Raw genomic sequence first — 18,353 nt, forward strand, 5'->3', positions numbered from 1 at the left:
TTTAATATTACTTTTAAATACATATATTTTAATTGATTATGCAAATCAGTGTGTGGTAAGTGTGGCATCAGGCAGACGATGCCTGTGTTCTAGGTATATATACATAAGTAATATTTGGGTTGCCACTACTGTCAAACTAAAAGTTAGAAATGTTTAATAAATACTTTTTTTAAAATATACTTTTTTTTAAATGCAAATTTACTAAGCAGAGTTTAGTCATAACTTTTAATTGTTATAGGGTCCTGATTATATATACATATGTGTTTATATTAGTATGTGTATAATAGTATTAAAAAAGTTACGACTACGAAGAATTTTTAAATAAAAACCAAAAAACAAAAATAATATGGGCAGGGAATTAGTATTAATGCAGATATATAACAATGAAAACTTAAATTAATTTGTAAATTTTTACAAAGTTGCCACCTGTACGAATTTGTTTCGAAGTAATTTTGTTTTTTTTTTACCTTAAACATACTACTATATTATGTGGTATTAATAGCTGATCAATGATCTCTAAAAAAAGTATAACAATGTGGCTACCTGTACAAATATTTCATTAAATTAGTTATTCGGAAATCAAAACTATAATATTTATTCGAGAATGCAAAATTGAATTCTACTTAAATATTTAACAGATTTTTATAAATTTTTATTGTTTTTTAAATATTATTTTAAATATGTTTGAGAAATACGAAATATTATAAAAGTATTATTTTATATTGCCACTTAATAAATAATAAAAAATTTATTTAGTTTGATTATTAAAACAATTTAATAAACAAATAAAAAAAATAGATTATATTATTAAATATAATTAAAAATAATAATAAAAATTATCCTATAAATATTAAAAAATTATTCTTATTTTTAAATTATAAAAAAAATTATTATTTTAATTCGTAAATTTAATATTTAGAAATAATAAATAAAAATATTTAAATTTTAAATTTATTATTTATTAAAAATATATTAAATTTGATTATTAAAATTCTTTGATTTTTTGCTTTTATTATCCTTATTTTATATAATCACCTTATTTTTAAATAAAATAAAAATTTAGTTTATTTATTAAATTTAATATTTATAAATAATTAATAAATACTTAATAAGTTTTAATATTAAAATTATATTACCAAAAAAAAATATATAATAAAATATATAAAAATATAAAAATATATTTTTATTTAAAAAATTTATTCTACTTTTGTCTTCAAAAATATTGAATGACTTATGAAAATAGAATTTTATATTGGAACCTTTTTTTTATTGAATTATAAAAAAATCTTTGGTTTAATTATTAAATTTAATATTTAAAAAATTAATAAAGATCAATAAAAAAATCATTTAATTTGAATTTTGAAATTATTTTATAAAAACAATATTAAATTTAATTTTAAAATTATATAAAATATTTTTGTTTTATTTTTATTAAAAAAAAATATTCTGCTATCATACTTATAGATATAGCAAATTGAAAAAAAGGAATCAATAAAAATTAGCGAAATAAGTTTCAATTAAATCCGCTAAAAATAAAAGAAATACATTTGTCTTCATAAGCAATTTTTGAGAAATTCAAAGAGTTTTACCCAAAAAATTAATAGAGAGATAACAAAAAATGTTAATAATATTTAGAAAATAGTTTGGATTTTTAAGATTAGAAAAATTGGTACAAGAATTAAACTTTTTTGATAATACCATTACTACACTAGAAGTATATGGTGGTTATATGTAGATATATACAAAATTATGAAAAAACATGTTAAGTTACTTTGAGTTAGTGAGAAAAATTCCAATTACTCTTAATTTGGTTCGAGACTCACACCTACCTTCCAACTTAGACAACAGCTCAGAGAAGGAAGCGCCAAAATGTAACTAAAATTTGAAATTTCCTTCTACTATGAGCTGCTGCTTAAGTTGGAACGTAGGTACAAGCCTCTAATAAGTTAGTCAAAATAATTGAAAGAGAGAAGAGTTAAATGATATAAAAAAATGCCAAGCTTCAAAATATCTTCTTTTGTTCAAATCGACTTAAGCTATTTTTGTATATTAACAGAGCTAGTTGCTTTTATTCACTATTCTTCTTGAATTACGAGATACTTTTAATGAAACAATTTCATGACTTTGAAATGAAATGATAGCTACGAGAATGTATCTCAGTTTTTCATTTGCTCCATACTTTGTACTCAAAATTTAAGACCGATTTTAAAAATTTCAGTTACAAAAAATACGCTATAATTAACTGGAAGCTATAAGAATACACCTGCCAATAGATAACTTAATCGCCGAAGCGTTGCGAAAATTACACAGATGTAAATTGCGCCAAAGACGAGCGCGCCAAACGAGCTAAGCAGCCTCACTAAAAATACACAACACCACAACTAATAAAGCTAAATGCCAGAAGATGCCACTGCTAACGCCAACAAGCATGCTAAATTCTTACAAAGATTACTTCAAGAGTAGAAGCAGAATATCTGCAACAAAGCCGAATGCTGACAATGCGACAGCGAAAGAGGGGGAAAGCGAGAAACAAGTATGTGCGCGTTTATAGCGAGAAACCGTAAGAACGACAGTTGAATGGAAATCTGAAATGACCAGTTGCCAGAAGGCAGCGTAGCACAACAACAAAAGCAACAAAGAGCAGCGGCGACTCATTTCCGTTGCAATTGTTCTACAAATGAGAAGGAAAAAAAAATAGCCATAACAATAGCAACAACAAGCAGACGATTACTGCGACAAACATTTGTGCGCTGGAAGAAGCGGTGCGATTGTAACAACAAATACAAAAAAGCAACAACTCGCTTGAAAGCGGTAGCAAAAGTCACAGCAATGGCAGCCATTAATGCTAACAGCATCAGTTGACAATGTCAATGACCGTATTACGCAAGTGGCTTTCACAAAGGCAACACCAACAACACACACACGCAGGCACATAAATGTATCGGAGCATTTATACACACAGTTGTGGAGGAAAAAAACACGTGCAACGTAATAAGTACCGTGGCTGCTGCTTGCGGCGGCTGGTAGCAGTTTGCGGCAAGAGAAATTCTATATGTACAGCGTAAAAGTTCTTGCTTGCTCTTTGTCATTCGGCTTTTTCACGTTTTTTATCACTCGACCAGCGTTGTACAGCGGCCTCACAAGCCACAGCCGCTCCGCAGCATCTCGAATTCAGTTACACCACAGAACAATTGCGGTTGGCGTGCTTTGTGCCACAAAAAAAAAGTGAAAAAATTAAACTTTGTTTCTGTGTGTGTGTTGGTAGTTACTGTTTGTCACAGCTGCGCAACTGTTCGAAAGAATAACAGCTAAAAGCAATGCCGCTGTATTTATGAAACATTTTAAAATCGATCGAACGGAGCAAATCATCAATGAAAATCACAAGCGTTTGTTGTTGCAGTGACATAAGGAAAGAGCGAAGGGCTTTTAATGGAAATATTAACAACGGCATTATTATGCGTGCAACAACAAAAATATAATTATGTATGGGAGATAAAAAAAAAAATAAAATATGGGAAAAGCCGGATTAATTTCTAACTGTTACATAAATATAAATAAAATACATAAATAAATATGTATGCGAAGAAAATCTGTATTTATATGTAACTGACATAAACATTTACATAACGTGTATAAAACTGTAACGGTGTGGCACACAGTGACACTTATGTGTTGCTTTCTCAAAGAAATCGTATTTTTTTTTAATAAAACAAGAACAGCGCTCCAGATCAGCTACTTTTTTATAACATAAAATGATATAAAAGATCCGAAAATTTCACTATGGGGAATAAGAAAACATCACATGGAGCCAAATCTGGTGTATACGGCGACTGATCGATGATGTTCATTGCGTTTTTGGCTTTAAATTCGGTCACAATCGTTCCTCGATGCGATGCTTCATTATCATCGTGTAAAAACCATGAATTGTTCTTCCACAATTCCGGCCATTTTTGACGGATGTTCTCACAAACACAAACACCTCAGTACGGTCAAATAGAACTCCTTAATGACCGTCTGTCCCTCTGGACCAAATTTATGATGAACCAAATCACGAATATCGAAAAAACAATGAGCATCTCTTTGATTTTTGAGCGTCTTTGGGTGGTTTTTTCAATTTCTGCTCGTTAATTTACTTTATTCCGATGATTGTTGATTTGCTTGCACCTCAAACTCATAATGCCATGTCCCATCGGCAGTTATAATGCACTCTAAAGGGACCTTTTTACGGTACTATTTTTAAAAAAGATTTAGCTTTATTGGAACGAGTCAAGCAAGAACGCGTTGTATACCCAAAATATCCACCGAAATCAATCGACTTGCGTGAGTTGTCGAGCTCTCTAACATTTGCTTGATGATTTTCAAGAACTTTATCATTTTCTTTTAATATTTTCATCCGTTGATGAGGTCGAAGGTGGAACAGAACGAGGCATGTCTTCAACGATCTCTCGATTATCTTCGAAAGCTTTGCACCACTCATAGACTTGTGTTTTTGATAAAACTGAATTACCGTAAGCCTTTTCCAACATTCGCAACGATTCGGCAAACGAAATTTTGTTAGAAATGCAAAATTGGAGATAAATTCTGCAAAAATCGCAACGCGCTACAGAGGTGTACCGAATTAAGCAGCTGTCACAATGTATCTACATATATAATTTATAGAGCTTCCGATGTTTCCTTTGTAATGTTACAAACATATTAAATAACTATCCTTGCTATTAACCGTATAAAATACACGAAGATAGATTTCTTTCATAGAAAATATAATTCAAAACTTGGTATATTAAAATTGCTAAACTTCAAAAACATCTCAAATTATTCAACGCCTTAACTTAATTATTGTATCCTGTTCTTTTTCTATGAATTATTGTTTATGCTCCACTTCGCTTTATGGAAAGAATAAGATAAGACAAGTATATCAAGAATATTAAGACGAACAGTCTAGAGGAAATTTCAGAAAAGTTGCAAGTGGAGAAATCTAAAATTTGAAATACTTTTTCAAATTAAATTTTGTAATGTTCCAATCAAGCAAAGGAACTGAAAGAGTACAATATATATCTTTAGCTGGCATTGCCCTCAATCTCAATTAGCCTCAGATTATATCAACCAGAACAGTAGACAATTTGAGAGTATTCATACTATGGATGGAGTGATGTATAGAAGTGCATAGAAGTGAGGAAAGATCTCTGAGTGCCATTCACTTGGCAGTAGTCAGAAATGATTCTGTTACATATAGCTGAAGCAGCTTACAACTTGCGGTCTTAGACCAAGTATCCTCTGGGTAGCCAATACACATCCGTTTAAAGGCAAAGTGGGAAGGCGAAACATCCCTCCCAAAGGTTGTGTGCTGGGTTTGAAAATGAAAAGAACAAAACAGCCTCGTATTCAGTTTATTACAAAAGCAACTTTTAAGAGCGCTCTGAACTACAAAAGCCAAGTTTACTCTGCTAACGGAAATACTTCTACCTTTGGGGTATATTTTCTGGAGAGCTGCTTTACTGTCCACCAAATTAAGGAAGAAATAGAATAAGTAAGCTTTCTGGTACGAAAATATATAATAGGATGAAAAAAAGCAGGTTTCTCACTTATGAGACCGTGCAAGCTTGTCAAAAGTATCATTTGTAATTCAGTTATATTTAAATATCGGTAGCCGAAAAAGTCTTTTCGTATTTTGTCTATAGATGTCGTTACAGTTGTATATCTCCAGTGCTACCAATCACATTTTATCATACCATATAGTATTGGAAAGAAGAGATTTTAAGCTTGATTTAACTAAAACAAATTAACGTTTGGGCTTTATTAGCAAAAAAAAAAAAAATTAATAAACACATGTATCTGCACATTTTAACAAAATAATTTAAAATTTAAGTAGCAGCAAAATCAATCTCCAACAGGATACCGACCCAAAATACATATTGTATCTTGTACGTGTAGGGTTGTTATGAAATTAAAAATAACTACATAAGTCCAGCAATCACTAGACATTATTTCTATTCAAAATAACTGGAACCTTTTGGAAACCCGTATTCGAAATCATCCAATTTCATCAAAGTAAGGCCAAAAAACTCATCGATTTAGTGAGTCAAAATATCAGGAAATAATGCTAAAAACAGAGTGGATAGCACGCACTGACGTCTGGGGACAATAATTGCAACAAAATGTAGGCCAAAAACCGCTTAAACTATTGTAATTACTTTTGATATGAATTATGCGCATTTCAAGCTTCAGCATTCATTTTTTTTATTTGCGTAAAAAAATCTTTTGATATGCTATATTTAATGTTAAATATACATATTTTGAAATGGTTAGAAAAAAACACAAAATTTATTCATTATTCAACAAATAAACGTGTCGTAATGTAATAGAACTAGGTGTATGTAAACTTTATGGATTTATGTACTGTATAACTGCTTTCTATTCCAACTAGATTTGGTTATTTAAGTACGTTTGAATTAGGCCAGCTGTTTTTCGATCTGACACTTTTCAAGATTAAGGGAAAATTTTAATTTTTTTTTTTGCATTTTCTGTTCCGTTATACCCTAAGAATTAATATAGAAACCCACTTTACCATTGAAAGGTTTCGAAAAAAGCCCAAAAATAATAATACCGCTCGACGTTCGGAGCGCTCGTAGTGCACACCTCAAACTTTAAACGCGTTTTTCTCAAAACACACTTTTTTAACCTGGCGGACATGATTCCGATCGAACTACTCAACCGATTTGCTTATTTTTTTTTCTTAAATGTTCACAAAACGCCTAGCTATCGTACCAGATTCATAACTTTTTATAATTTATTGGCAATGTTATGACAAAATTTATGTAAAAAAATATGGGGGAAAAAATTAAAAAAAAAAAACGTTAATTAATTTTTTATTTATCAACATTTTTCCATGATTCTGATAGGGACGATAAATGTACAAATTGATACAGATAATGAAAAAAGCATACTTAGAAGAATGTATCACTTACCAATTCCGATATTCTGCAGCATGGCTCTTAGAATTCGCTCTTTTCCTACACTTTGCACATTGACACTTTTTTAGATATTTTTTTTGCACTTAACACATTCACAATTTCACTTATTTTTCACATTTCTCTATGACACTGCACATACAAATCTGAAAGAGAAAAAATTTGAGAATATATTATGGCAATCGATATGGTCAAACATAGTATAACAACAACATATAAGTCTAATTAACTATGATTTCTTCTGAAGACATTTCTAGAGAACTCAAAAATTCTTTATATACAAGGTTCATTAAATAAAATCTACCAAATTTGCATTAAATTGAAGTTTTTATTTAGTATAGGTAGAATTATACGATCTAGTTAAAATATGTAATACGAGTATTTACAACAAACACCCCACAAGGACTCTGATTTTTGCCTATACGACGAAAATTGGACTTTTATGGATGCCTGCTTATTTCAGACATTCCAATTGTTTTCATCTCGGTCTTCCAGAGCATGTTGCCTCTTTGACATTAATATTAGCGCAGCAATTCAAAGTAGTAGTTAGAAAAGCGAATGATTAGCTATTACAGTATGAGAACCTTACTGACCTGACAAAAAAACAAAATTAATATTTGCTATCTTCTTTTTCATCATCTTTTAATTGACTTTTAGCCATATTCACCATTTAATTTGTTGTGACCCAAAAATGCGCCTTTGAAAATATTAGCCAAGACCACCCTAACACATAAAAAGAACGGTTAACGAACAATTATATAACAATCGGCATTAAAACGCCGCCCAAAAATGTATAAAACCAACAAAAAACGAAATCAACCAAACAAAAAGCAATTTCCATTTACACGCTAAAAGCTATGCGGCGCTAAAACCGATCATAAATAACAGACGAAATATTCAAAACAGCACAAAAACTTTCTTTTACACAGCCAAATAGGGTGACACATTTTTGCCAAATGCATAAACAATGGCCCTGTGGCAGCGCATGACACACTTGCATGTGGTATTCCAAAAACAACAAATATTGTAAGCTGAATAAACTAAAATGAGAGAAAAATGAGAACGAGCGATTCGAAAGGTGACGGAAGGTGTGTTGACCAGACTAGGCAAATAGCCAAGCAGTCAGAAGAAAGGTGGTATGTTTGTGCGTATATCTCAGTGTAACTTTGTACCTGTTTGCGTGTGTGTGTGTTAGCTGATGACTCAAGTGGTAACTGCTGCAAGGTGGCGGTCAGCGCGAGTGTTAAAGCACTTTTGATTTTCGATTTTTGAAGTGTGAAATTCCCGATGCGTCAGGGATTGTAATAAGCACAAGCAAACAAGCATATACATTATGCATATTAGCATTAGCATGCCTATATTTACAAAAAAAAAACAGGTTGAAGATAATGTAGTCCATTGTGACTAATGGCATTAAATATGCTTATAAACAATTAAATATGTTTGCTGCCAATTTCCCTCTTTAAAAAATCATCAAACTCATAAGCAAACAAATACATACACATATGTATGTATGTAAAACTCGTACACCAATATTTCATTTACTTAGCATTCCTTCCATAAATACCTGCCAAACTGCACTCAAATAGCTGCAAATTCCTTTTTCATGAGCAAACAAATTTACAGAATTTCATATGGCAAACCAAACAACAACGACAACAACAGCGAAAACAATGCAAAAATTTGCCCGGCAATGCTTCCGTGATTTCGCCACAAAACAAGCCGCCGATTCGCATTAACGCCAATAACTTTCACCTATTCGCCGCGAACTCTAAGGCAGCAACAGTTGCGTATGTCTGTTGGTGTATGTGTGTTGTTTCTTAAGCACATATTAATGCTATAAATATATTTTTGTGCATGTGTAATATTGCTACGCTTGAATGCGTCAGTTTGCGGTGATTTTGGGAAGCGTTGGCAAGAATTTTGCTAAAAAGGAAAAAATGTTCCAAAACCAATAATTGAAATTTCTCTGGTGTCAAGTCGCACAGTGGCTCGGGTGGGCGTTAATTTACAAACTAACAAACATAGCTTGCAAAGCGAAAGTAATGAATGCATTCTTGAGAGATTAGGTACAGTAAGCCAAAAGTGTTGGTCTAACTTTTAAAAACATAGCACAGCATAGCTTCGAAAGTTGCTAACTCTAAATGTTTGTGAATGTCCTTTTATGACCTAAATTTTAATTTTAGAGAAAGTAAATTTAAATTTTAGCACCGTGGGTTATTTATTACTGGTATAATAGAAGTAGCGTGCGCTTAGTGAATATTTAAATAATTCTTTAATGAATAATTAAACAAACTAGAGTTTAATTACTAATTGGGTGTTTAAGAAACAAACGACTTTTCGGCGTTAATTTCGATAATTTCATAAACTAAATAATTATTATTAAACTCGAGTTTAGCTAAATGTATAGTGTTTAACATTAAACACTGCTTAAAAATAACTTAGAAGCATGCCTTTCGGTGTTTTTTTAGATAAAAAAAATTTTCTTAAACTCGAGTTTAACATTAAACACTAAAACGAGTTTAGCATTAAATACTACTCAGAACTTAGGTACAAAATATATAAAAAATTATTAAAGTCCATTTTTCGGTGCTTATTTATATAAGTTTATATTTTTCCTTAAACTCGAGTTAAGTTCCAACTTTAGGTGTTTAATATTAAACACTACTTAAAATTTAAATTCAAAATTGAAATAAAATTCTCTACAAAGCATATTTGAGAGTGTTTGTTTAAATAAATTTTTATTGCACCTTAAACTCGAGTTTAATTGTGGTGTTTAACTTTAAACACTACTTAAAATTGAAATTAAAAATTCACAAAAGTTCAAATCATACTTTTGGATGTTTCGTTAAAAAATTATATTGTACCTTAAACTCGAGTTTAATTATAGTGTTTAACATTAAACACTACTTAAAAGGGAAATTCAAACAAAATTCACTTCGGAGCATAATTTTACGTGTTTGATTAAACAAATTTAAATTTTATGTTAAAATCGCGTTTAATTACAATTTCGGTAGTTTTTTAAATTTATAATACAAAATCGTAAAAAGATACTTATAATCTCTTTAAACACTACTTTTTGGTATTAATTTAGTTAAGCTCTTATTGTTACTTAAACTAGAGTTTATTTACGATTTCGGTGTTTAGCATTAAACACTAATTAAAGCCTTAAAGTAGACAACAGGTGTACCTTCGCCTTGAACTCTACTTTTTTGGCGCTTGTTTTGAAAAGTCCACTAAGTGCCTTAAACACGAGTTTAATTATAATTTTTGAGTTTAATTGAAAACTGCTAAACATAAAATTCACAATTAAAAAGAAATGCTTCAAATCGCTTTACTTATATTAAAGTCACACTAACCCTAAACACGAGTTTTATAGTGATTGGTGTTTTTCGTGTAAAACTGTGATTCTGGTGACCAGATAACTCGATTTAGAAGGCAGACAACTGAATATCAATTTTATATTCGTTTTTATTTATAAAATCAATCAATTGGTTTACGGGGCATACTCGTAATCTGCCAAGCAGATCTTATCTTCCCCCATCTACGGCAAGTAAACAAATTATGCCACTGCAGATTACCGGTGCTGCTAGTGTTGTTGTTCTTGTTAACGTGCTGTTGTCGTTCCCACTCTCAGTGCCAGTCAGCGGTGACTGCCATAATGAGGCCAACGCTTGCCGACTGACACCAGCTGTAGTGCGAGCACGACCTATGACGGCAGTCAGCTACAAACAGCGCCAGTCACAGCAAGTCGGCGAGCAAATGTTTTGCATTTATTTCTCATTTATGTATTTATATATATTTGATGTATTTATTCTGAGACAATATTAGGTCAGAATGAAAGTTTTTGCATTTCGCGAGTCACTTTGTTGCTTATTAGCAATTTATTGTTGCTTTTTTATTAATTTTTTTTTTTCACTCAGTTGAAGTGTGGCTTTTTTAATGTCATTAGCAACTTTCGCTTTTCGCACGGGAACAAAACATCGGCGAACTATTGGCGCGTGTATTTAAGGCGTGTTCCATTCTTGGAGATTTTTGTTTACGGATTCTGCTTTCCATTTCTGTTACTTTCTCTTGTTTTTAATTTTTGTTGTTTTTTTGGTTGTGATGTATGAAAGAGGAATTTATTTTTTGGATTATATAAAAATATTTTAATTTAATGTGGAGTTTTTTTTGAAAGTTTTAGAATGGAAAATCAATTTGAAAATGAAAATTTAAAATTTGTGGAAATTTTTCTCTAAAAATATGGGAAAAAATAATATTAATATTTTAAATGAGAATACTCGCAAAACATAATAATGGTGAGTTAATTATGCAATTATGGCTACAATTCCAGTGACACAAACATCTTTAAAAATTACAAAAAAAATTTTTTTTTTTGCAAATTTTAGATTAACAGTGTGATATTTGACATTGAAATACCCAAAATTCCCAAAATTAATTTTTTGTGTTTTAATTCAAAGATAAAGAATTCAAAATAAATTGTTTGGAATTTTTTCTTAGAATTTTTTTAGGCCAATGAAAATATTAAAAAAAAAAGAATATTTTTGGGAATTTTAGGTATGGCAATGTCAAAAACACAAAATTTTTGGAAATTTTAGGTACGAGAATGTGTAAAAAAATATATTTTTGGACATCTTAGGAGTAAGAATGTTAAATTTTTTTTGAAATTTTAGGTATTTTTTTTTTATTTTTTTTATTTTCAAAAAAAAATTCCAAAAAAGTTTTTAGAATTTTTTTACGAAAGTCTAATATCTAAAATTTCCAAAAAAAAATTTTGTTTTAACTTTTTCGTTTTTATAATTTTGTATGACAAAATAATATCTTAAATTTAACAAAAAAAAATTTTTAACTTTTTCATTGGCTTAGATAAATTTCCAAAAATTAGTTTTGCTTAAGTAATATCATTTTCTAAAGAAATATACAAAAACAGCAGAAAAGTGATTGCGGTCAATTTGACCCGGCTTGGTGCACAACGGGTTAATTAATTACAACTAATATTATAATCAAACTAAAGGCAATCATTCCGAGCAGTTTTCAACATTTTTTGTAATAGTTTTTTAGTACCCAAACTTCTATGAAACTGAACAGGAACACCTCTAAAAAATTTTAGAAATAAAAAAAATTGTAAATCTTGACCTTTGCAAAGTCTCCTCATTTCTTTATGCCTAATTATTTTTTGGTTATTTCTATTTTAATAAATACCTACAAATCAACAATCATTTAAATCACACTTCCTTCTTCTACACCACTCTTTCAGATGGGCACAATACGTCAAATAAAACCGGCCGCTTTTCCACCGCCTGCCTGTCACACAACTGCGCATGCCACAGCAGCCACCGCTACGTCGAGCGCGACAAACAGGAATTCAACTTCAAGCATGTCAAGTAAATATAGTGCAAATAATGCAAACAAAATAGCAACAACAACAACAACATCTTGCGACACAAAAACAACAAGAGAAAAGATGAAAGCAGCAGCGAATTCATCGAGCGCCGCAACGCAGCCAAAACAGCAAGCGCAACACCTGCATCCCAACAAAAGCAACAACAACAATACAAACCTATGGCAAACATTAAAAGCTGTTGCCGCAACGCTGCTGCCACTGCTGTCGCTGCTGGCGTTTCTGCTGCTTCTCAGCGACAGCGCAACGCCAGCACAGGCGACGCCCGTCTTCGTCGACAATCCGAGTTTAGCACAGTGTGAGTAGCTGCATAGCACACATAGTTGTATTTATATATGTACATATATATTATTATATAGCTATTGTGATTACATGAAAAAGTTTTACTAAACTGAAAACTGGGTGAACAAACCTTTCGAGTTCCTAAAATATTTACTTTAGTACAGATAAGACGCAACAAAATTCAAATGACATACATACATATATACATATACATATATACATACCCAATCACACACATCCAGACATATGCATATGTGTACATATTTACACATTCTACATAAATTATTTAAATTCTGTTAGCTTAGCTTTACTTAGCTTATCTGGGAAAAAGTGGAAAGAGAGTTAGACAAAAAACTCGTTTTTTATGCGTGCAATTAAAAAGCTCTACCATCTAGCGGGTTGCTTGCATCTCTCCAGTGTTTTAGATGCCAATGAACCGCCTCTTCCGTGGCTAAAGGCATACTTAGTTAAATAGATAAGGCAGCTTACCCAACTAAATAAATGCAATAATTATATTTAAGCAATGAAAGTCAGTCAGCCAACCGGCTACAGCTTCACTGCTTTCTTAGTTAGAAAAACAAAACGACGTCTGCGTTACTCATGCTGTGACATTTATTGCTCGCAGCGGATTTCCTGCGCTCAAGTAATTAGAACTAGTTTCTAGCAGCGCTTTTATGCATCCATATCTTAGAGAAGAATTCTTAATTGCATGGAACATGGTTATATAAGTGTTCACTTATAGAAAAATAATAATTATGGAAATAAAAATAATTTGAATAGAAGTTATGCATTTGATATAGAAAACTGCTTGCTTTATAAGAATTTTAAATTTTTCGTTTGAATTTAAATAAAAATGCATATTTGATAAATAAAACGCAAAATATTTAATTTGTTGCCTTCAAAGTAATCCCCACCAGATGTAATACACTTAAGCCAAGGGGTTTTCCAGTACTCAAAACACTTTTCATAAGCACTTTTTGAGATGGCCTGCTGCTCCTTCAGCGAATTTTGTTTTATCTCTTCGATCGACTAAAACAGGAACATATGTATTTCATACCCAAAATATCCACCAAAATCATTCGAACGGACTCGCTGGAGATGCTGTGCTCTCTTGCCATCACTCTAACACTTGCCTGATGATTTTTAAGCACCATATCATTCACTTTTTTAAATATTTTCATCCATTGAATAGGTTGAAGGTCGTCTAGAATGAGTCATGTCTTCAACGATCTTTCAACCGTCTTCGAAGGCTTTATAGGCTTGTGCTTTTGATAAAACTGAATCACCGTAAGCCTTTTTACACACTTGCAACGATTCCACACACGAAATTTGGTTAGAAATATAAAATTTGAGACAAGTTCTTTGTTTTGATATTTTATCCATTGTAAAAATCGCAACGCATAAACACACTGGTTGACAGATGCCGCTCATATTTGGCATAGTAATTAAGGACAATCCTACTAACTCAAAAAATAATTGTTTTGAAGTATCAGTAACCTGGCAAGTTAATTACAGTTTCAGGGTGCTTTTTTGTCACAATGTAATAAGTAGGATAGTTTGTTAAAAGCGTAGAATTTGTTTTTTCTTTCCTTATGTAATGAAAGCTATCTGCGATTTCTGATTTTCGTTTTCACAGTAGAACTTTCTGGCAAGCAAGAGAACAAATAAAAAAAAATAGTAACTGGAAATCCATTAACAATTATAACTAAGTAATAATAAATGGGCTTATTCAAAAACCAATACTTCACATGACAGTAAGCTTTGGTTTCTCACCACATTGCTTTTAAAATTTGGCTGAAATCAAACATCGGTTTAAACTTTGCCATTACCTTCCAACGATTCCATTTCAATTTCTATAACATAAAGTCTAGGAACGAAAATTCACTTATTTTTGCTTAAAGTTTAGTGATTTATTTAGCATAGTTGGAATGATTCGACTTGAATGAAATATACAAAATTTTGTTTGATAAATTTATGCATATTGAAACTATTTTTGTAAGTCCGGACTATAAGGACGCATAAGAATGTTCCAGCCAGGCTTCAAAAGCTGCTGTTGAGTCATTATTGCTGTATTATTATTGCCTGGCGGTGTACTGATGACACACAATTCCTATCCTTTCGGCCAATAGTGACCATTTCTGTGCGTTAACTACCCCAACAATTCCTTCCAACACATTACAAAACCCCTCTAAACCGCCAATTATTGCTGGTGTACCATTTGCACAGTCTTTGACTAAGAGAAGGTCAAAATTAAAATACTAGTAAGTTTGCTTGTTTTTACATATGATAGGGTGTCTTCGTTTCCCTAAAATATAGTACTGAATGTTAATGAAACGAGATATGGTTGTGTATTTTCGTTTATTCATTTGCCAGTGATTGCGGGACTCATATTTGACTTCATAGAAGGCTTTTCCGTTTTCTTGTTACTTTTATATTGTCTGATCAGCTGTGTCAGAGGTTGTCTCATTATTAATGTGATTGCGAAGATCATTTTAACTCGCTTTTGCTCGCTCTAAATAGCCTCACAGTTAGCACATCAACCGTTTTGCTATATCGGTAGAAACAATAAAAAAATCATTGAGACTGAGCTCTACCAAAATGACGATTAGCTAATATATGTGAGCTCTAGTTAATCGCATAATTATTCTCCCACTTTTACCTCGGCTATAATCGCATAAACGCAGTTAAGCAAGTAAAGAAGAAAAATTCTCAACATTAGCATCATTTCTTAACTGTATCAGTGTCATAAAAGTATCTCATCGGATGACAAATATCATCATAATCATCGAATTTGCTTCATTTGTGTTCTGAAGTTCCAAATCCTTCATGACGCTATGCTAAAAGCTGAATAAATCAATAGCAAAGCCATTTTCGGCAATTCGAATAGTTGACAACTGAGCCCACTAATATATAAATACTATCAAATATAAAAGTTGCTTTTTTTGCTTTCCGAAGTAGTTAAGGTGTTACATGTAGATTTTAGTTTGGATGTCATAAGCGAGTATGCAAATATTGTAGCCAATTATTTCTATTTTTAATAAAATTAACCGTGCGATTCTGTAACTTGAGACAGTCTCAAGTCTCTAAATTTGAGATTTTAAGTTAGAGACAATTTTTGAGACTTGAGATGATATTGCTATTCTGTAAGTGACAGTCACAAAATCTATTACATTTCATTATTCAGAGATGTTTTTACACTTGAATGAAAATAAATATGTCGATAACAAATATTAAATTTTCTATAACATAGTCAAAAAACATAATTATCAATGAAAATAAAATATATGTTGACTTTGTTTCATAATATTTACGAAATTTATGTAAAATTGATTTATTTTTAACCTTTTTCGTGTTTGAGTTGCTTACAAAATATAAAGAAACGACAATCGATTAATATCTATGATGATCTCTATTCAGTATATTCAAAATGGCAGACAAGAGTTATTTTTAGTTTTGTGACCTGCTAACTACCAGGTCTCAATATTTTGAGACTACCGCTAGAGACTGTTTAGTGAATAGTAACTAGTCTCAAATTGAGACTTTGCCTCAAAATGTCTCAAATAGAGACTAGAGACTGGTTACAGAATCCCGCTATAAACACATTTAATAGTCAATGAAAATTGCCCCAAAATATTGATTATCGGCGCAAAGTATAGGTACTGAGTTTGGAAATTTATAAAATTAAGGACATAATTCTTAATAAAATTAAAAGTCAAATACATGTGCACAATTCACAGTTATTTATTATTTACCAGATGTCATATATAATATTCAATAGGTTAGGTAAATAGGCGGATATTTTCTGAGGCCATTTTTCAAGTTTCCTACATTACTCAATAGGGAGACGCGAAAATTTGTATACGGAGTTGATTAAATTGGCAAATATTAATCAATTTTCCAACATTTCGAGTCATTTACTATTTAGCAATTAATTTTAGAATTCAGTTGTCAAATGAAAAGGAAATTTCATTTTGATTTCCTATTAAAATTTTCCTATTAAAATGATACTTTCACTTTGGTTGATTGTTTATGAAGACTTTAGGAATCGTTTTTTACTCTCACCAAACACAAACGTGCGTATTTATAAGCATATATAGGTGTCCATACAAATTCATTTCTACAGTCGCATCCGGCTACACCCGCATTTCCCAGAAGCAATTTACACACCAAGTGCTCAGCTGACCAGCAGCTGAAGTAAATTTCTTTGTAATCACGATGTGCCAGAAGAAACGCTTTCATTCCACCGCCACAACACAGTAAAAGTGGGTAAAACAAGTATTTTTGGTTTTTCTTTTTTAAAACAACGGTTTCGACAAATTTTGTAGTTAAAAGCCAGACAAAAACCACAACAAAAACAACTTCAAACTCATTAAATGCTTGCTTAAGTTCTTTGTTGTTGCTGTCTGCGAATTTATAAGCTTTTAAAGTATATTGTTGTTATTGTAGTTGGCAAAAGCATTGTCAGCGATTATCTTAATGAGGTAGTTGACATCAGCGTTAGCAAATGAGCTATGTGTGATGAGTGATAAGCATTAAGAGAGGGTGTGTGTGTGGGTTTGGTAAAATATACATACAATCAGCTATTTGTAAATAAGAAATAATCCATTTGGAAGCTATGTGAGCTACTAAGCGCTTATACAGCTGAAGATTTGCTTATTTGTAGTCATAGAATTTGGTTCACTTTCTCTCACGTACAAACTTGGTGAGTCTCTTGTGTAAGCTGGTTGCACGTGTCGGTGATTTGTACGAGAAATGGGCAATAATTTGTTGTAGATAGTGGGCGTAGCTGGAAATTTTGTGAGATAAATTTTGATTATATTTTTAAATTTTTTTTAATTTTTTTAAATTTTTTTTTATTATTTTTCTAATTTGTTCTGAATTAAAATTGTTTATCTTAGAGTCATTTAGTTTTATTTTTTTTTTTTATCATAGCTGACTGCTAATAGTGGGCGCAGTTGGAAATTTTGTCATATAAATTTATTTTTTTTTCTTCATTAAAATTATTTATCTTTGAGTCATTTAGTTAAATATTTTTTGTAACAAAACTATCTACTGACCCACTTAATAGACATTTTCCCCATAACCACACAAAAAATGCTCCAGAATAAGCGTCATTTGTCAAATGATTGCTGTTGGGTTTTAGCAGACAGCGCTGAAAAGTCTCACACCTATTTGTTGTTGTTGTAGGAAACAATAAAAATTCATGTCGGAAACTGTGACAGGAAACATTTCATATATACGCCACATTTTCTAAATTGTATGCAAAACTTTCATTTCGTTCTGCGGGCATCAATCAGCAAACGCACAAAAGACTTAAGCGACGAACTCGAACAAGAAAGCAAGTATAGTAAGTTGTTGGAAATGTCGAAAAAGTGTTGGCTAGTCGAAATGAAAGTGATGAAAAGGATGCAGAAATGCTGGTTAGAGACAGACACACGCACAAACATACATACATTTATAAATATATATACATACACATATAAGCGCCCACATACAGCAAACCAAGCTGACAAGTGAAGACACGAATTCGTGCAATGACAGAGCAAATTAATAGCAATCTTTACGAGACTCAGCAAGCGGATGCGTGCGCATAGAATCTACACTGAATATAGGTCAAGAAGCGCATAAAAAAGTGATTAATTTGCATGCAATTAACACTTCCTTCAAGTCGGTTGCCGGTCGCTGGCCGCTGACTGCCG

General features: G+C 31.5%; 1 protein-coding gene and 1 long non-coding RNA gene across 2 annotated transcripts in view; one reads left to right on the forward strand and one right to left on the reverse strand.

The window, feature by feature from the left end:
- LOC120770278 overlaps window positions 1-18,353 on the reverse strand; it is a 270,998-nt gene that overhangs the window by 83,440 nt on the left and 169,205 nt on the right. The window contains exon 4 of the long non-coding RNA XR_005704920.1: window positions 6,966-7,114. This is a non-coding gene — a long non-coding RNA (uncharacterized LOC120770278). The remainder of the gene's footprint in view (window positions 1-6,965; window positions 7,115-18,353) is intronic.
- Window positions 12,431-18,353, forward strand: part of LOC120770261 (serine proteinase stubble) — a 30,584-nt gene continuing 24,661 nt past the window's right edge. The window contains exon 1 of the mRNA XM_040097571.1: window positions 12,431-12,670. Coding sequence (XP_039953505.1) covers window positions 12,436-12,670 — 235 coding nt within the window. The 5' untranslated portion in view covers window positions 12,431-12,435. The remainder of the gene's footprint in view (window positions 12,671-18,353) is intronic.

Source organism: Bactrocera tryoni, chromosome 3 (assembly GCF_016617805.1).
Source record: "Bactrocera tryoni isolate S06 chromosome 3, CSIRO_BtryS06_freeze2, whole genome shotgun sequence".
Lineage (NCBI taxonomy): Eukaryota > Metazoa > Arthropoda > Insecta > Diptera > Tephritidae > Bactrocera > Bactrocera tryoni.